This window comes from Mercenaria mercenaria, chromosome 10, assembly GCF_021730395.1.
Source record: "Mercenaria mercenaria strain notata chromosome 10, MADL_Memer_1, whole genome shotgun sequence".
Taxonomy (NCBI): domain Eukaryota; kingdom Metazoa; phylum Mollusca; class Bivalvia; order Venerida; family Veneridae; genus Mercenaria; species Mercenaria mercenaria.
The window spans coordinates 73,221,146-73,242,863 of NC_069370.1; the positions used below are offsets into that span (position 1 = coordinate 73,221,146).

General features: G+C 36.4%; 1 protein-coding gene across 2 annotated transcripts in view; it reads left to right on the forward strand.

Annotated features, from left to right (window-relative positions):
* The window catches only part of LOC123561299 (unhealthy ribosome biogenesis protein 2 homolog), a 106,981-nt gene that overhangs the window by 13,425 nt on the left and 71,838 nt on the right, over positions 1-21,718 (forward strand). For both annotated transcript variants that reach the window (XM_045353569.2, XM_045353570.2), the window contains exons 3-12: positions 3,222-3,336; positions 4,363-4,491; positions 5,049-5,183; positions 5,559-5,674; positions 6,309-6,429; positions 6,888-6,952; positions 9,446-9,721; positions 11,839-11,947; positions 12,805-12,968; positions 14,194-14,306. In XM_045353569.2, coding sequence (XP_045209504.2) covers positions 3,222-3,336; positions 4,363-4,491; positions 5,049-5,183; positions 5,559-5,674; positions 6,309-6,429; positions 6,888-6,952; positions 9,446-9,721; positions 11,839-11,947; positions 12,805-12,968; positions 14,194-14,306 — 1,343 coding nt within the window. The remainder of the gene's footprint in view (positions 1-3,221; positions 3,337-4,362; positions 4,492-5,048; positions 5,184-5,558; positions 5,675-6,308; positions 6,430-6,887; positions 6,953-9,445; positions 9,722-11,838; positions 11,948-12,804; positions 12,969-14,193; positions 14,307-21,718) is intronic.

The following is a 21,718-nucleotide window of genomic DNA, read 5'->3' on the forward strand; positions in this document are numbered from 1 at the left end:
TTATTTAGGCAGTCACTGAGAGAATTGTTGTTACATGAAAGTCAATCTGTATCTATTAGCTTGATGTAGTTGAACTTGCCACGACCACTTTCTGTAATAAGCAGCCGCTCCATAAGCTGCCTGTCAGTTAAAGGGAATTCCTATAGTTTTTTATGCGCATCTTTCTGCGCAGCCAACACTTTCTATGGAAAACTGAAGTCAACATTTGTTGAAACATGTTACAGACAATCTTAAATATGAGGAATTTTGAATGAAATAACATTTTTGATAAGTTATATCAGTAATCAAATGTTGATACTGGTTTATGTTGTATTGACAAGTATTATGCCTGACAGGTGTCTTGCTATTTTTGTACCCCCCGACAACAAAGTTGTAAGGGGGGGTATACTGGTTTCAGGTTGTCTGTCTGTCTGTCTGTCTGTCTGTCCGTCTGTCTGTCTGTCTGTCCGTCTGTCCGTAGACGCAGTCTTGTGCGCACCATCTCTCCTTATCCCCTTGACAGAATTTAATGAAACTTCACACAAGTGATCAGTACCAACAGTAGTTGTGCATGGGGCATGTTAGGTTCTTTTAGAAAAAAAATTTGCAGAGTTATGGGACTTTGTTTTTTTGTTACTATACTATATACATAGACACAATCTTGTGCGCACCATCTCTCCTCATCCCCTTGACACAATTTAATGAAACTTCACACAAGTGATCAGTACCAACAGTAGTTGTGCATGGGGCATGTTAGGTTCTTTTAGAAAAAAAATTTGCAGAGTTATGGGACTTTGTTTTTTTGTTACTATACTATATACATAGACACAATCTTGTGACGCAATCTTGTGCGCACCATCTCTCCCGATCCCCTTGACAGAATTTAATGAAACTTCACACAAGTGATCAATACCAACAGTAGTTGTGCATGGGGCATGTTAGGTTCTTTTAGAAAATAAATTTGCACAGTTATGGGACTTTGTTTTTTTGTTACTATACTATATACATAGACACAATCTTGTGCGCACCATCTCTCCTCATCCCCTTGACAGAATTTAATGAAACTTCACACAAGTGATCAGTACCAACAGAAGTTGTGCATGGGGCATGTGAGGTTCTTTTAGAAAAAAAATTTGCAAAGTTATGGGACTTTGTTTTTTTTGTTACTATACTATATACATAGACACAATCTTGTGCGCACCATCTCTCCTCATCCCCTTGACACAATTTAATGAAACTTCACACAAGTGATCAGTAACAACAGTAGTTATGCATGGGGCATGTTAGGTTCTTTCAGCGACAAAAATTGCAGAGTTATGGGACTTTGTTTCTTGTTAACATACTATGTACATACAGTCTGCATATGCAATCTTGTGCGTGCCTAATCTACCAAACCCTTACACACAATTTAATGAAACTTCACACAAGTGATCAGTACCAACCCTAGTTGTGCATGGTGCATGTTACATTCTTTTAGATAAATATTCTGCATAGTTATGGGACTTTGTATGTATACAGTTTAGTAACAAAAAACAGTCTATATACATACAGTCCACATAATTATGCAATCTTGTGTGCGTCAAATTGCAATGTACTGTGTCAGTGCATGCGGGGGGTACATTCATCACCTTTAGTGATAGCTCTAGTTGTGGTTGTGTTTTTACATCGCATTTTAGTACAAAGACAGTGTTGTTCATATAATGTAAGATAATTGACTTAGTACTGATAAGACAATATCACCTTTCAGATTATTTAGTATTCAATTATAGAAAGAATTAAGAATTTTTAAAACTTTTTTTTAACTTTTAGTAGACATACATGTAATCAATTTGGCCAGGTTCGTGCCATTTCCGTCCGAACAGGTTTTGTATTCTAGCGGTCTTAACATAAAATTTAGCCTGGTGACCCATACATTTTTAGCCATTTTTATGCTCACAATACAATTATCTTTACACAAGAAGAAAAAGAAAAAATTCTATGAAAGAGTTTTTTCAAAATTTTAAACAAATATTCTTCACTATGGGCATTTTTCATTGAAAAAAGTTCACAAAAGTAAATGTGAAACAATATTTTTTTTCATTTGTACCCATTATTGTAAGGACAGAGTATTACAAATATGACTATGATATCAAATAAGTATATAATAAAATCTGTAAAAAGAAAAAACGGTATTGTGCTGCCTGGATGTATATTTTGGTTGGTATTTATAAAAAAGCAGAAAATTATGAAAATGTTGAAAAATCGCTGGCAGTTTCAGCAACAGTGGGTGTGTTCAAAACATTTTTTCACAAAAACAAGCCTGGTGACCTATTGTTTTTATTTGTTCATTGTTTTCAGCACAAATTTTCCTATCATATATGTGAATTTCAAAAAATTCTATGAAAGGAAAAAAACTATAGGAATTTTCTTTAAGACATAGCAGTATAGAAGTAGATATAAACACTTTATTGAGAAAACAACATATAATACATTAGATATGTGCTGTGCTTGGAAACATATCATACATGAGATATGTGCTGTGCTTGGAAACATATCATACATTAGATATGTGCTGTGCTTGGAAACATATCATACATTAGATATGTGCTGTGCTTGGAAACATATAATACATTAGATATGTGCTGTGCTTGGAAACATATAATACATTAGATATGTGCTGTGCTTGGAAACATATAATACATTAGATATGTGCTGTGCTTGGAAACACATAATACATTAGATATGTGCTGTGCTTGGAAACATATAATACATTAAATATGTGCTGTGCTTGGAAACACATAAATATGTGTTGTGCTTGGAAACATATAATACATTAGATATGTGCTGTGCTTGGAAACATATAATACAGTAGATATGTGCTGTGCTTGGAAACATGTAATACATTAGATATGTGCTGTGCTTGCAAACATATTTAAGAGAATGCAGATCAGGAAGGATCACAGAAACCACTGTTTTTTTTTTTTTATATATACATTTTCAGCCTGACAAGCAGTCTTCTGTCTTTAACATCTACATTCTTTGGCTGCTTCCCTTGCTTTATTCAGGCTTGAATGCTTGAATATTAATAGATTTTTTCATGTTCTTATTTTCCAAACAAATCTGAAAATGACAAAAAAATGTTAAAACGATTTTTGTATTAGTATTAAGTCAGATTCAAAGTTTGTTTAATTCATACCAGTTTGTTAAGATGTTTTGACAGACATCCATTTATTTAAATGTTGCAATGTGCTTCTAAATTTTAGGGAACAGTTAAGTGAGGGTGACGTAGAGAGGGTATGGGAATGTCTGTGTGATGTGTTAAAGACAAGGAGAGCATCTGAACCAAACCGATTACTTCTCCGGCAGTCCTCCATCCAGGTAATAATTAGGATGGTCATAGTTAACTGCATTGTTGATATGGTCAAGTCTATGATATATCAAGATACAGAATTTTATGTACCCTGAAGGATTAGTATAAAGTTGTGACATCAGTCTTCTGTAATTTTCTTTTGTCTGTCTTTCTTTTACTCTTTCCTCCTCTAGAGGTGGGATGTTGGGTGGGGGTGGGGGGGGGGGGGGGGAGGTCGGGGAGATGACATGATACTAAGAGACAGTTTGAAGGAACATAGTATTGTCTCTTTGTATCCTGTCATCCAGACATTACTCCCCAACACACACTACTCCTCTACCCATTCCCCAAACATCCCATTGAAGATGTCCTCGAAAAAGACAATTTTTGTGCACCTACCACCCAAAATTTTTGGTGTGCAGGATCTTACTGATAGAGCCAGCACCCTGCCATTTTTGAATCCCAGCTGTAGAAGAAATGCATGTTTAAACAAGAGCACTGCCTTCTGGTTGCAGACACTCATCTGATTTTTTTTCTCTGTATGATAGAAATATTGTCCTACCTGTGTGTTTTTATGATATTTTCTAAGTCTAAAAGGGGCCATAATTCTTGCAAAAAGCAGGATGGAGTTATGAGTTAGCTTATAATGGTGAACAAGTGATGCAAGTTTTAAATCAATAGCTTTGATGGTTTAGGAGAAAAGTTTACCTAAACATAAAACTTAACCAAGAAATCTGATGTTTTCTAAGTCCAAAAGGGGCCAGAATTCTTGCAAAAAGCAGGATGGTGTTATGTTTCTTACTGTACAAAGTCAGCTATTGATGGTGAACAAGTCTTGCAAGTTTTAAAGCAATAGCTTTGATAGTTTTGGAAAAAATTTGACGTTAACATAAAACTTAACCAAGCAACACCAGTGCCAATGCCATTCAAGTGATGACAATAACTCATCATTTTTTTCCCCAAAAATCAGATGAGCTAAATATATATCACATTCAAAAACTGATTCCTGTTTTGCAGATTGTTTAAGATCATTTTACCATATTTTATACTTTTAGATGTTATCGGAATCCTTATTGACTGCAAATGACAGTTGTGGATTTATCTTACCTCTGGTTGGCTGTTTTGAAGCTATTATGAGATCTGATTCACTCTCTACAGTGTTTACTATGAAACTTGACACAATGGTAAGTAATTGCTTCCTTTTGTCTTGTTCTAAATTACCTAGTCAGAATGTGAGATAAAAACAAGACATGCTGTTTTTCAAATATGTTTTTTTGAAATGTAACTGAGATTGGACACAGTGCTGGCCATCTGGTACAAGTGGTTCAGTGCTTGGCAGAGTGCTTGTGATCCATTTGTGGCTGATTTCCTGACTAGTATGCAGCACTGAATGATTGTTTTTATTGGTGTTGTTTCCAGCAGTATCTATCCCGATTTAATGCATAAAAATGGGAAATAAGTTGTTAGTCCATCAAAAAAATATTTTTTTAGCATTTTCAAGTCTTAAGTTTCAGACTTAAAACTTTGTTGATAATGGGCTCTGGTTTAGGCATTGTAAGTATATATTTTTACAACTCACCATTAAGCAATGTAGCATTCAGACGTTTGTTAAACCTGAAAGTGAGGTGAGAGCAAAACAGCATGAACATAGTTTTTTTTCTATATCTGAACTCTATATCTGAACCAGCACAGATAGTATTGTTTTCCACTTTTACAATGGTATTTTGGGTGTTGTTTTCAGGTTCTTGTGCTGAAAGGGTTGTGTGGAGTGTTGGCAATTGATTCAGTTAAAAGCGAGTCACTGGTATCTTCAGTAGTACATCATACAGTTGATCGATTCATCAAGGCATTGAAAACAGCTCCTAATCAAAACCAGGTAAAATGTGGATTTTTGCATTGCTGAATTCTGAGATCCCGGTAATGAGAAAGTGATAAAAATATTTTGTGTTCAACAAATTTTTGCGCTCCTATCCACTTTGATAAGGGGTACTTTACCATTTAAATCATTTAAAGATTCATTTGACTGATTGATACATGATTGATACATTGATTGATACATTGATTGGTTGATTGGTTGATCAGTGAGTCTGTCAGAAGAGACTAATTTAAAAGGAATAAACAATTTTGTTCATTATATGCAGAATGTTATTCTACTTCTGGGATGTATTTTAATACTCAATTTCTAGGAATTCTGTCTTGATGTGACAGACATTGAACTGTAATACAGAGTTATTTGATCTTTTCATTGCAGATATTGCAGAAGATGTGTGACTTGGTCTTACCAAAACTTATAGGTCTGTGGTCTGCCAGACCATCAGACTCTGCAGAGAAAATCTCCACGGCTATTCAGGCTGTTTTGTGCCATAGGTAAGATCTGAATGGAATAAGGTATAACATCGCCGAATAGGTGAGCATTGTGTAACAAGTCCATGTTTAATCAAATCATTATTATGCAACCAGTCAAGGGAGTGACAAAATCTGGCTGCTTAAAGCAGGTGGCTGCTTAAAACAAAAGAATTACTGTAAAATCATTTAATTTTGTGGGCATGAGATTTTGTGGTTTTGTCAAAACTGCAATTTCGTGGGGATATGAATTTGTGGAATTCAACTTGTGAACATAAAATTAATGGGACTTTTACTTGTTTGTTGGTATTAAGTTTCATGGATTGACACAACCACAAAATCCACGATTAGTCCCCCACGAATATTAATGATTTCACAGTATAACAAAAGTTAGCTGACTGGCTGTTATAAGCAAGTGGCTGCTTCATAGAGGTGAACAGTAAGGCAAGTTCAGCTATTGTCAGAATTTAGCATATGATATGGTAACTTGACAAATGGTATGTTACATCCAGGATAAATATATACAAATAAAGTTATGACCGATTTAATTCTTCTAAATGAAACATTATCCAGTTATCAAATACATTTTACTTGATCTGAGACAGTATATTGTTAAGAAGTTGCTATAAGTTTTAGAACATTTCAATACTAATTTCAGAGATCATCACCAAAGCTATGACATTTATTTGAAAGCAAAGCACAGTAAATCTGGCACTCACATCCACAAAAAGGCTAAATACGTGGAACATCTGTTTACAACTCTAGCAAAATTGCTACAGGTACTTTGTTCTTGTCTTGCACTGTCAGCAACATAATGTTCATAATTTTTGTAATGCACAAATGAGAAATGTAAATGATTTGTTTGTTTCTGTATTTGGCTAGAGTGAATTTTGTCAGGATGGATAACACTGATTATTTTTCTGCCACATTGTATTTACTTGTGAAATATAAGCTGTATTTTTGAAGAAAATTTATAAAGTAATATAATAAAAGATGTTATCTTGACACAGCAGCTTTTACATAACAATTTTTTTTTGCAGAAATTGCTATTTATTTCTTGAAAAATTCCTTAAATAATCTCTATTTTCAGTTCCTCCCCTCATTGTAACTTCAAACTCACAATCTCTGTGTCTGTATCAGTTTACTCTGTGAAAAACTTATGGTCAGTATGGCACCTTCTCTTTGTTAATGTTCCCAATTTATAAAATGTACAGAGATATAGATATCTTTGTTTCAGACAAACCAAGAACTTCGCAGTTTGTACTTGCCTGTTGTTTTTGAAAACTACATTGAACACAACTGGTAAGTTTGTATAAATATTACTGTTCAAGAAAGTTAACGGTTTTGAAGAAGAGGGAGGATATTGTTCTGCTCATGCTCTTATCCTTGTAGGAGGGTCAATCTGCATGTTGGACTGTCTCGAGGTTGGTCTGTCTGTACGACTGTACAGCTGTCTGTACAAATGTCTGCCTGAAGGTTGATCCATTTCTAGGTCTGTTTGTAAGACAGTCTTGTCAGAAGGTTGGTTCAACATAAGACATCTGTCTGTAGGATGGTCTGTCTGTAGATTGGTTTGTCTGTAGGTCTGTCTGTGTAGGATGATCTGCCTGTAGATTGATCTGTCTGTAGGATGGTTCATCATAGGATTGTCTGTCTATAGGTTTATCCGTCTCTAGGTCAGTATGTCTGCAGGAAGTCAGTCTGTAGGTTGGTTTATCATAGGACTATCTGTGTCAGTAGGTTGGTCTTTCTGAGGATGGTCTGTAGGGCTGGGTACCGCCTTGAAAAAAATACCACGGTATACCACGTTTTTTTTCCTAATTACCACGGTATACCACCATATTTATTGTAAAACTTACAGCTATGGTAGTGGTCATAAAAATATTGAAAAACTCTCAGAAATACTTAAATTATGAGCAACAACGAAGACTAGTTACTTGACTAGAATTAAAGAAAAAAATACACTGGAATATTAACTTGACTAATGACGTGTTCGATTAATGACCCTTAGTATTTATTTACCAGCGTGTATCCGTCAGAAGACAACATATTGTCTCTAGGGAAGCACTGGGTCACATGTATATAGGTTGCGCTTGTTTGAAGTTCGGTTCGTGCACCCGTTTGATAAACCAGTAATGTTTACAAATAGTATGAAGGCTTCATCAAATCGTTTTCAAACAAAAAATAATAAATTTGGACTCAGCAATTTCCATACTATTTATTTCTCTTTTAATACATGCAAAAACATACCGGGATATTTTAAACTATTATTTAAACAAGAAGTTAGGACTCACCGAATTTACCAGACTCAAAGTAAAAACAAGTGTGCCATGAAGTCATCCATCTATACGGAATAATCTGGAGGTTTTAGAAGGTTTAGATTGGGGAACATCGCAGTCGATCATTCATGTTCAATTGCACCATTTGGTGGTTATTTTTGGAAACTAATAATAATAGCATGGGAATTACAGAGATATAAATTGGAAATTCATGCATGATATCAATTGCTGTTACGGAAGGCTACATAGACAGTGTAAATTAAAAATAAACAGAAGTAGGGATAATGTTGATAAAATACTGGTATTCCCCGATGGTACTGCGGTATCGTACCACGGGAAGATGGTACCATGGTTACCGGTATACCGGTAATACCACGCACTTTTAATGGTCTGTCTGTAGGTTGGTCCATTTGCAGACACTCTAGATTTCATTGAATAGCTAGAGAATGCTTTCGCCTGCAGTTGTCAAACAGACAAATGCTTGAAGTCAGTGGATGACTGCAATTGTTTTGAAGGTCAGTGCGTAAAAAGTCAGGTCACTATGGGACTGAAAATTGTTTCTGGTCAATAACTGGAGAATGGTTTGAGCTGCTGTGATCAAATTTGATAGAATGATTACTTGTGGTCAGTCATGAGATGACTATTAATTTTTTGCATACTAGTGATTCACTGATTCAGATTGAGTGGGTATCTGTTTCGTTTTTGTATAGTTTTAAGTCACATTGACATAGGTTTGGTGTTATAGCAAATGTCCACTCATTGATAGTGGAGGAAGGGTGCTCATATGGGTATTATTCCTAGCATGGGATGGTGTATGAGTATAACTACCAACCTTATGTTAGCCAGCTTGATAGCTTCTACACAATGTCATGAAAGACTTCTTCACTCAAAGCAAGTTTCAAACCTACAGAGGTAAAAGGCATGAGTTGCGAAGTCAGCTGCCACTCAGTCACAGAGGCCTCTGACTGTGTGGATAATCTTGATTAATTTGCATCATTGATCCACCCGCTTAGCTCAGTAGGTAGAGCGTTGGTCTACAGATCATGGGGTTATGAGTTCAGTCCTCAGGCTGGGCATATGTTCTCCTTGACTATTTGATAAACAACATTGTATCTGAAATCATTAGTCCTCCACCTCTGATTCATGTGGGGAAGTTAGCAGTTACTTGTGGAGGACAGGTTTGTACTGGTACAGAATCCAGGAACACTGGTTAGGTTAACAGCCCGCCTTTACATGACTGAAATACTGTTGAAAAATGGTGTTAAACCCAAAACAAACAAACCCCCCCCCCCCCCCCCCAACCTCCACCTCTTCCATTTCAGTGTGGTTTTTGAAACCCTTTGAGGGATGTAGAATTCTCTCACAAAAGAAAATCATTTAGGTAGCTTACAGAATGAGTTTTTTTTACTCAGAAAGCTTAAAAGTCACCATAAGACCTAAATTGCATTGCTGTGAAAAAGCAGGTACTTAACTTTGTTTTATTGACAAAAAACATGATTTCATTGAACTTTTTCAGCCATAAAGGTATCCATCTGACAGCTCACTACTTGATGAAAGAGCTCTGCTCTTTGACTGGTCTGCATAGTGACAGCAACAAGCTGTCTGGTCAAGTGAAAACATCTGTAGTATTCAGGACTTTACATCAGCTGCTGAAGATTATTCAAGGGAGAGAACTGTATGATCAGCACCTGGATGAGAAAAATGAGGCAGAACAGTTCAAGTTTTACAGACATATTGTACATTTTCTGATCACCTGTAAACAGTCAAATGATGATGAAGATAACTGTGATGTGTAAGAATATTACACAAATCCATTTAGACAATCATATAAGGCTTTAAACTTTATGTAAAAAAAAACAGATGAAACAGCTGTTGAAATTGATTTATTCATTATTATGCCCCACTTTAAATTATGCCTTGTTATTACATAGTTGCAAAAGGACTACTTTTAATACTGCAAATGAACTTTACCATTACAGTCATAAAGGGAAGGTAATCAAGAAGAAGGGATTCAATAAAGCATGTTACTATGTTTATCAGTATTCACACCTTGGATAGGTTAGATATTAGAAAAAACATTTAAGGTCTATACTTATTAGAAATAATATATCTCATTTAGTGATTTGTGGCTGAATAAATAAGCGTTTGGAGTTCCGATGCGAAGGAATTATATCGCAAGGGTGCAGCTCGAGTGATATAATAATACACATCTGAATGACAAACAGTGATTTTATTCAAGAGCAAATCACTAAATGAGATATTTTATTTTGATTCTAACATGTTACCAATGACTTTAAAGTACATCCTTGACGGCATTAATTAAATATTTGCCCGTTTTCAATCGGTTTCTTTTCCAACGTGCTGCTATGCCGTTTGACGCTATGACATAATAATTGTGACGTCAAAAAAGTGAATTGTTGTATAATAATTCTCTGTCTTCAGCCTTCTTTGTTTAATGAATAATGAATCGGATCGTGTTAGAATATGTTGTAACATACTGTAACAGAAAATATGGCAGCCACATTATAAACAAAGGTATTGTGAGCCTTTAACTGCATTTAGTTGGACAAATTTTCCCCATGAAGCCAGTAAATATCTGTTTAACTGATGTACCATTACAGATTTGATGGGATCCTACAGTTTGTTATTACTCCTTTTTCTCTCATTTGAATTGTTTGCTTGGATTTGAAAAGTTGGAAAGTAGGGATGGGAACGAATACTGAAATCAATATTCGAATATTCGGTTTGCCATATTCGAATATATTCGAATATTCGGTTTGTTTTAATGGAAGCTTTAAATTCTTATTAAGTGATTGGCATATACACAACGTATTCATTTGTTTAAAGCGTGGATCATCGTACGTAATAAGGCCAAAAAATGTTTGTTTCGGGTAACCCGTTCCTACCTAGCAAAACCTGCCGATCCTAGCGTTTTACTTCACGATTATGTCAGAATAATCATGAACAGATTTAACTAATTCAGTGTTTTAGCTTCAAAATGATACAAAAAATCAAAACGATTATAATTTAGACCGTCGCAATTTTATCTAAAAATAGCAGGTCGTCCCATTTAAACACGTGACGCGCTGTTGTATTACCGCCGCCATTTTGAAAATTTTCAATCGGCGTGTAAAAATCGTCGTGTTAAAAGCAAGTAAGGCAGACTTAAACCTCCTTCAACATGAACTTATGCATCAATCATATGTTATTTCTTGATTTTATTATAAAGTACTTCAAAATTTAATTCGAATACGGCCGATGGCGGATGAAAACCGATCCTGCGGATGGTCTGAAACGTCATACAAAATATTGTGAAAAGATCGACAATATCTACAAGTTTGGTGTTGTTTTCGAAAAAAAATAATTCTACAACTTGTTACATAAAACAGGTGCCAATAAAAATGAACAAAAGATAAAAAGATATCACATTTACGCCTAATACAAACTGTTAATCCGTAGCGATGACCCCAGGTAATTATGCATTGCAAGTTTCTTGTTAATTGGACATCTTTTGACATGCATCTGACACATTGACGCCTGGGGTCTGTTGCAAACTGTTAATCCGTAACGATGGCCCCTGCCAATTATGCATTGCTATTTTCTTGTTAATTGGACATCTTTTGATACGCGATAAACAAACATGACATGGTTTTATTCTGTAGAATTAGCATGCTCATGTTGCCCAAAATCAATGATACTTATTTTGAAAAAAAAATATACAATAATTTACGAATATTCGAATTTGATTTTCATATTCGAATATTCGACCGATTTTCGAATATTCGAATATTCGGATATTCGTTCCCATCCCTATTGGAAAGTAATAACAATTCAGATATAAAATTTCTTGATTTTTACTGAAAGTACAATAAAATCCAAACAATGTGATATGCATATTTTTCTATTCAGGATATACTGTGACTGGTACTCCTGTCTGACAGTGTTACTACAGCTGAATCACCATATTGTTGAACCAAGACTTCTGGAGATCTTCAGCATTGGATGGATTGAAACAGAGGTAGTTTATACTGTTATTCCTATTAATATTTGATGGCAATTTATCAAATGGACTGTTGAATGTGTAACTGTTTTGTGGGGGCCTCTGGTGGCTGTGTTGCTGAGGTCACTTTCTTTGAATCACTTACCCCTCACCACAACAGGTTTGAAATCAAGTCATTGGCTGTGGAACTGTTTCATATGATGAAGCTATCGTTACGGAAGGTAAGTGTAATCTACTTATTTACCCAGGTGACTGGCTGTACCTGAAACAGTGCCCAGAGTGGCACCAGTAAGATCTTCCTCCACCATTGACAGCTGGCAAATTGCTGAATGATTTTAACTGTTAATATGACTTGATGTCAAGAAGAATATCGGTTTATATCAATAGAGTGATATTTTTTTTAATTTTGTTCACCGTGTAATAATTGTATTGCAAGTAATTGAGGTAACAGTGGAGTATTTTGTAAAGCTCAACCCAGATAATGGGAATTTGAATGGTGATGTGGCCAGAACTACTTCTTTCCTAAACCTTCTGCTTTTTCCTTCAATGTTTTTGCTTAAAAATATCGGGTTCTAAGGTCATAAAAGTGACTTTTGAGACCAGTCTAAGTATGCAGCCTTCCCATTAGTCAGTTCAGAGACTTAAGCTGAGCAACAGCCAATCAGATGCTTGAGATTTTTAGACTGGTCTCAAAACTTGGTGAAACCATTCCATGCTTTGCCAGAGAATATTTGACTTAAACTTAAATCTTCGTCACAGTCACATTGAAATAAATTACTAATTGAGTTAAGCATTTTAATATGTTTGCAAAGAATGAATGGTCAATGTGCTGATGTATATTTGCCAATGAAACACTTTGCTTAACATAATTACAGGTCAAAGAAGAAGATACAGAAGCCTTAGACGAGATGTTGTGTGAATTAGTAACGATTTACTCAAAATTACGACAGATACCAAAACTGATCACAAAACTGCTTGGAACACTTTGCGTGTGTGACGGAAACACAGTTCTACAACTTACACCTAGATTTCTGATATGGTAAATCATAAACCTTTGCTTAGAATTATTGATTCAGAGGAATTTATCATTGTGTGGTTATATCATGGCCGATGTAGAAAAAGACAACCTCAAGTTTCCAGTATGTGTGGTTATAAATTGGTGAACCCAGTTATTAATGTCGCCAGTTCAACTGTTGGAAGAATAATGAGAGTTTTTCTACTCACCTTAATATCAGTGTCAGTGTAGGCATCACACCTTGAATAAAGTTTGGAGTTCAAGGTCATACATCTGTAATCATTACATCTATTAGATTGACACTTTACACATGGCTTCCTCATCAAACCTGGTCAAATAACCAAGTTAGATAACTGTTCTTGAATTTATTGTAAATTATGGCCCTGTATCAACGTATAACAGTAGGTTAAAATTTTGTGCGTCACTTACCAGGCTATAGGGCCTACATGTATTTGGTTGAAACATCACACATCTTTCCTTGTCCACAAAGCGTCTCACATAATCAGATTATATAACTCATACAAATGTAATTTGATTTGGTAGGAATTATTGACCTTTCTTGACATAGAAAATTTGGTTAAAGTTTTGCATGTAGCTTACTGTCTAGCTGTATCTCAGTAGCAGCTGTATAATATTGGTTTGAGACTTCTGTGCCTCCTCTTCATCAAACTTTTGCTTGAAACTCATTCTAATTATTGCCCATCTTTGACTTAGAAAAAATGGTTGAAGTTTTGCATGCAAATTGTTGTCATAATGAACTTCAAATTGTAATATATTTACTTGAATTAGTAATTGTTGCTTCACTGTGATGAAAGTTTAGTCTCTTATTGTAGAATACTCAAGTGTTATTGAACAGAAAGCATGTTCAACATGTCTTAAATGCTTTTGTTAATAATAAAAAAAAGTTTAAATACTCTGAATTGTTGCTTGAAATATTAGTTGTATCAGGTTTTGTGTCCTCTTTGGATAGGGAAGATGGTGTAGACCTTTCCAGTTGATGTGCTGGCACTGAGTGTGTATTCTCTTTAAAAACTGAATTGTAGCTCTTTCGTATTTTGAGAATTGTAGCTCTTTCGTATTTTGAGATACATTTGTAACACGTTTTGAAGTTATTTACATTGCAGACAGTGCTTGTTAAAATTATATGCAAACCTGGGTCTATGGGTCTAGTAGATAGCTATGCCTCTGTTAGAAATATATATCATTTACGATAACAGAATAAGAAAAAAAATGTTTTTTTCCATTACAGTTATGGTGAAGTTATCCAGGCATTACCACAGGGACTGATGCTGGATGTATGGAAAAAAATTGCAGCTCCACTGAAAGCCCATTTTGCCAATCCTGAAACTAAACAAGATGCAGGTAAGTAAAATTGGAACCCCTAATTTTACCCACAGAACAACAAAGTTGTAAGGGGGCGTATACTGGTTTCAGGTTGTCTGTCTGTCCGTAGACGCAATCTTGTGCACACCATCTCTCCTCATCCCCTTGACACAATTTATTATTATTATATTATTATTATACCAGATTTATATAGCGCCCTTTTCATGATCAATTTTACGTTCAAAGGCGCTTTACATAGTCCAAATGCAGCCACACAGGGCGCATAATTCATCCTCTACTAGTACAGACACAGAGCGATCTGACCAGAGGGACAGAGTGAGACAAAGCCCCCACGGCAGAGAGATCAGAAATCAGATACAGGCTTGTCCGGCTAACTTAGCCTAGCTCGTTTGAAATAGACAGCCTGGTTCTTTAACGTGCCCAGTGTATAGCACTGATACACGCAAGGATTGCCTGGGTTCCTGACCAGTATACCTCTAGTTGGGTTGGAAACACTGAAAAGCGTTTCTGAAAATTCCCGAGTAGCTGCCGGGGATCGAACCCCCGACCTCAGGATTGGAAGGCCAGTGTGCAAACCACTGAGCTATCCGTCCACCACAATTTAATGAAACTTCACACAAGTGATCAGTAACAACCATGGTTCGCACAGGCCATGAAAAGTCCTTGAATTTGACGCCTACTCCTTGAAAACTACTTGAATTTTGCAACAGTCAGAAACTACTTGAAAACTACTGGAATTTAGGAAAAAACGTACAAAAGATGGCAATAGTCATTAAATTCGTCGGGTGCGAAGTGAAAATGTACAAACATTATAAACGGACCAAAATAAACTAAAAAACGACAGGAAAAAAACAGCCGTTACCGCCATAAGGGCCTGCCACGGAGTCGGCGATAGAACGGTACAGTACTGTACTTTACGGGTTTTATGCTCTTTCAAGTAATTTTCACACTGTGTAATTTATCCGCGATGCGTTGAAGGTCCTAAATTGGATTTAAATTGGTTATTTCATGTCTCAGCAACAGTGACATTGCGCCCATTTTAGTCCTTGAAAATGGAGGAAAACTACTTGAAAACTCCTTGAAAACTACTTGAATTTTTTTTAGGAAGGTCTGTATGAACCATGACAACAGTAGTTGTGCATGGGGCATGTTAGGTTCTTTCAGAAAAAAAACATGCAGAGTTACGGGACTTTGTTTTTTGTTACTATACCATATACATAGACACAATCTTGTGGGCACCATCTCTCCTCATCCCCTGATACAATTTAATGAAACTTCACATAAGTGACCAGTAACAACAGCAGTTGTGCATGGGGTATGTTAGGTTCTTTAAAAAAAAATATTGCAGAGTTATGGGACTTTGTTTTTTGTGCCCCCCCCCCCCCCCCCCCAATGAGTGGTGGGGGCATATAGATTTGCTCTTGTCCGTCCGAAGTTTGTGACACGCCTAGCTCAAAAAGTATTTGAAATAAATTAATGAAACCTTGCGTGAGTCTTTATCATGATATGAACTTGCGCGCCTTCTATTTTTCGTCTGGCTCCGCCCCCTAATTTTAGAGTTATGGCCCCTGAAATAGTCAAAAACGCACATTTTCACCTTGTGACACGCCTAGCTCTAAAAGTATTTGATATCATTTAATCATGATATGAACTTGCGCACATATTTTTCATCTGGGTCCGCCCCCTATTTCTAGAGTTATGGCCCCTGAAATAGTCAAAAATGCATGTTTTCACCTTGTGACACGCCTAGCTCAAAAAGTGTTTGATATAAATTGATGAAACCTTGCATGTGTCTTTATCATGATATGAACTTGCGCACCTCCTATTTTTGGTCTGGCTGTGCTCCCTATTTTTAGAGTTATGGCCCCTGAAATAGTAAAAAATGCACATTGTCACCTTGTGACACGCCTAGCTCCAAAAGTATTTGATATAGATTCATGAAACCTTGCATGAGTCTTAATCATGATATGAACTTGCGCACCTCCTATTTTTCATCTGGGTCCGCCCCCTCCCCCCTATTTCTAGAGTTATGGCCCCTGAAATAGTCAAAAATGCACATTTTCACCTTGTGACATGACCTAGCTAAAAATATATTGATATAAATTGATGAAACTTTGCATGGATCTTTATCATGATATGAACTTACGCACCTCCTATTTTTCATCTGGGTCCGTCACCCTATTTCCAGAGTTATGGCCCCTGAAATAGTAAAAAAAATGCAGATTTTCACCTAATAATGTGCCTCACTCAAAAAGTATTTAATGTAAATTCATGAAACCTTGCTTGAGTCTTTATCATAATGTGACCTTGCACACTTGGCATTCTTCTTGGGAATTTTAGTGTTAATTACAGAGTCATGGCCCTTGAAACAGCCAAAATAGTGGATTTTTTGTTTGTGATGCTCATAGCTCAAAAAGTATACGGTATAGAATAAAGAATCCATTTCATAATTTTTTTTTGGAGGCTATACCCCATTAAGACTGCAAACATTTGAATGATTTCCCCTTATTTGTGACAAATGTACCAGTGGGGGGCACACCCTTTGTCGTACAGACACATTCTAGTTGTAAACCTACTATGTACATAGTGTGCATATGCAATCTTGTGCGCGCCTAATCTTCCGAACCCTTGCACACAATTTAATGAAACTTCACACAAGTGATCAGTACCAACCCTAGTTGTGCATGGTGGATGTTACGTTCTTTTAGATAAATATTCTGCATAGATATGGGACTTTGTTTCTTGTTAACATACTATGTACATACAGTCTGCATATGCAATCTTGTGCGCGTCTAATCTTCCGAACCCTTGCACACAATTTAATGAAACTTCACACAAATGATCAGTACCAACCCTAGTTGTGCATGGTACATGTTACTTTCTTTTAGATAAATATTCTGCATAGTTATGGGACTTTGTTTTTTGTTACTATACTGTATACATACAGTCCACATAATTATGCAATCTTGTGTGCGTCAAATTGCAATGTACTGTGTCAGTGCATGCGAGGGGTACCTTCATCACCTTTAGTGATAGCTCTAGTTTAGAGATGAATATTGACTGCTAATCAAGGGAGCAGTTTTTATTAGCTCACCTGTCACATAGTGACAAGGTGAGCTTTTGTGATCACCCTTCTTCCGTTGTCCGTCCGTCCGTCCGTGCGTTTGTCCGTCAACAATTTCTTCTTTGAGGTACGGCACAGGTACGGATCGATACGGATAACTACGTTTCTATCTGTGGCTAAACGTAGCTATCCGCGCCGTATGTGTGACTGGGGTATAAGATCACGGTTCCTTTCTTGAACTGGCCAGATCCCACTATGGGTCCCAGAGTTATGGCCCCTGAAAGGGCCAAAATTAGCTATTTTGACCTTGTCTGCACAATAGCAGCTTTATTTATGATTTGATTTTTACCAAACTGGCTCACAACTTGTATCACCATGAGGTCTTGGTTCCTTTCTTGAACTGGCCAGATTCCATTATGGGTTCCAGAGTTATGGTCCCTGAAAGGGCCAGAATTAGCTATTTTGACCTTGTCTGCACAATAGCAGCTTCATTTATGATTTTATTTTAACCAAACTTGCACACAACTTGTATCACCATAGGATCTCGGTTCCTTTCTTGAACTGGCGAGATTCCATTATGGGTTCCAGAGTGATGGCCCTTGAAAGGGCCAGAATTAGCTATTTTGACCTTGTCTGCTCAATAGCAGCTTCATTATGTCTCCCCCAGGAGACATATTGTTTTTGCCCTGTCCGTCCGTCCGTCACACTTCATTTCCGAGCAATAACTGGAGAACCATTTGACCTAGAACCTTCAAACTTCATAGGGTTGTAGGGCTGCCGGAGTAGACGACCCCTATTGATTTTGGGGTCACTCCGTCAAAGGTCAAGGTCACAGGGGCCTGAACATTGAAAACCATTTCCGATCAATAACTAGAGAACCACTTGACCCAGAATGTTGAAACTTCATAGGATGATTGGTCATGAAGAGTAGATGACCCCTATTGATTTTGGGGTCACTCCATCAAAGGTCAAGGTCACAGGGGCCTGAACATTGAAAACCATTTCCGATCAATAACTAGAGAACCACTTGACCCAGAATGTTGAAACTTCATAGGATGATTGATCATGAAGAGTAGATGACCCCTATTGATTTTGCGGTCACTCCGTCAAAGGCCACTGTGACCTTGACCTTTGACAGAGTGATCCCATAATCAATAAGGGTCATCTACTCTTCATGACCAATCATCCTATGAAGTTTCAACATTCTGGGTCAAGTGGTTCTCAAGTTATTGATTGGAAATGGTTTTCAATGTTCAGGCCACTGTGACCTTGACCTTTGACGGAGTGACCCCAAAATCAATAGGGGTCATCTACTCTTCATGATCAATCATCCTATGAAGTTTCAACATTCTGGGTCAAGTGGTTCTCTAGTTATTGATCGGAAATGGTTTTCAATGTTCAGGCCCCTGTGACCTTGACCTTTGATGGACCATTTCTGATCAATAACTAGAGAACCACTTGACCCAGAATGTTGAAACTTCATAGGATGATTGTACATGCAAAGTAGATGACCCCTATCGATTTTGGGGTCACTCCATTAAAGGTCAAGGTCACAGGGACCTGAACATTGAAAACCATTTCCGGTCAGTAACTTGAGAACCACTTGACCCAGAATGTTGAAACTTAATAGGATGATTGATCATAAAGAGTAGATGACCCCTAACGATTTTAGGGTCACTCTGTGAAAGGTCAAGGCCACAGGGGCCTGAACATGGAAAACCATTTCCAATCAATAACTTGAGAACCTCTCGACCAAGAATGTTGAAACTTCATAGGATGATTGTTCATGCAGAGTAAATGACCCTTATTGTTTTTGGGGTCACTCCGTTAAAGGTCAAGGTCTCAGGGGCCTGAACATTGATAACCAGTTCCTGTCAATAACTTGAGAACCACTTGACCCAGAATGTTGAAACTTCATAGGATGATTGAACATGCGTAGTAGATGACCCCTATTGATTTTTGGGTCAGTCTATTAAAGGTCAAGGTCACAGTGGCCTGTTCATGTAAAATAATTTTTTGGAAATAACTTGAGAACCACTTGACCTACAATGTTGAAACTTAATAGGATGATTGGACATGCAGAGTAGATGACCCCTATTTTTTTGAGGTCACTTGATCAAAGGTCAAGGTCACAGGAGCCTGAACAGTGACTTTAGAACCACTAGGCCACGAGTGTTGAAATTTAGCGGGATGACTGGACATGCCAAGTAGATGATCCCTATTGCAGCCAACCATCAGTGTCTCTTTGACTTTCGCTCCTGACCCCTATTGACTTCTTGCCTATAAGACTTTGCATTGGGGGAGACATGCGCTTTTTTACAAAAGCATTTTCTAGTTTATGATTTAAATTTAATCAAACTTGCACAAAACTTGTGTCACCATAAGATCTCGGTTCCTGACTTGAACCGGCCAGATCCCTTAATGGGTTCCAGAGTTATGGCCCCTGAAAGGGCCAAAATTAGCTATTTTGACTTTGTCTGCGCAATAGCAGCTTCATTTATGATTTGATTTTAACCAAACTTGCACACAACTTGTATCACCGCAAGATCTTGCTTCCTTTCTTCAACTGGCCGGATTCCATCAAGGGTTCCAGAGTTATGGCCCCTTAAAGGTCCAAAATTGGCTATTTTGGCTTTTGCAGCCATATAGAGACTTCATTTATGGTTTTATTTGATACAAACTTCCAAAATATCTTCAACAACAATAAATCTTGGATTCCATGACAAATCAGATCCAATCATAGGTTCCAGAGTTATTTTATATCTGATTACCTCCCCTGATTGGAATCAAAATGGATTTATATCAGTAAGTACTTACAGGACTTATTTGAAATTTCATTATTGTTATTAGTTGGACTGAGACAATCAGGGTAGATCACTATGGACTGATTTTATGTCAAATTACCTCCCTTTATTTCAAATTAAAATTGTTATATCTCCATACCTACTGAAGATACTGATCTGAAATTTCATTTATGTCAACAGATTTATTTGGCAGATCCTTCTTTTGTCCACTTACAATATTTTTTTTAATTACTTCCTTTTTACGTTACTATAAATAGCTTATTTTTAGTAACTTTTTTTATTATTGGCCGTAGGGAAAACAAGAGACCAGTTTTCTGTGGTACAACATGGATGGTACCTCCAATTTTTAGGTTTATTTTAACATATCTATACCTTGTAAGATTTTTTTTTGTTTTTGGTTAAATTTCTTCCCATTGTTGTTCCTGTCTTTTGGACTTGGATATTTTTTCTGAGGACCTTCTTGTCCTCAAGTGCAATGATAACAGGTGAGCGATATAAGGCCATCATGGCCCTCTTGTTTGTTTTAATACCTTTCTCAATACTGGATGTAAAGTGAAAAAGTCTTGTATATAATGTCAGAAAATTAAGTGTTTCAGACAAAGAAATGATAAAAAAACAACTTAACATTAATTGTCCATTTTGCCTTAAAGGTGGATAATCAGATTTTGGCCATGTATCGGATTTGTTCGAAACTTTAGCATCTGATCATTTACACTCATTTATGTTCACTTAACACTTAATACAAATTAGATTTTCACTGGAGGTATTTTTAAAATTTCATTTTCCTATCCTGGTTGCCCAACCAAGATAGAGTTATTTTATCATAAGTATAAAATTGATAAACATACTTTGCCTAAGGAAATGTATAAATATTAGACATATTGTAATATATTTGTAAAATATTTGCAAAAAAAATTATGTATTTAGATGGAATTCATTAGAAACGCAAGTTTGAAAAATTATTATTACCTCCCTTTGCCTATCTTGGTTGCGCAACCAAGATAGATTGGCAATAAATGAATTCAGAAGCTACACACAGCTTTAAAACTTGCATTTTGGTTCAGATTGTTCAATAGTTGATATGCCTATCAAATGCAAATGTAAAACTAGACATTGTATCGAAATAAAAAGAAATACCCAGCTTTTTATATACTTTCATATTAAAGGGGAGTAATTACAAAATTTTATAAAAATAATAAAATATACATTTCAAATAGGAATCTAACTCTATGTAATCGGTCTTTTTGTTCCTTAAATAATTCTCTACCAGAATATACAAAAAGTAAAAAATGTCATTAAATGTTGATTAAATGTGATTGACCACCTTTAAATTCACATATTGCCCTGATCAAATTATTATACACTCATTACACTCTTACGCAGCATAAGCCGGACAAACCCTCTCCTACACAAAACCCCTCCTGATATTTCACAAATCAGACAAAACACCTCCCATACATTTAACAGGATTTATAAAAATGCTTTCATGTTTCAATATCAGCAACATTTTTAACTGGAAAAGTTAAGTTATTGCCCTTATAAATATCTTTGAAAAAGTAGCA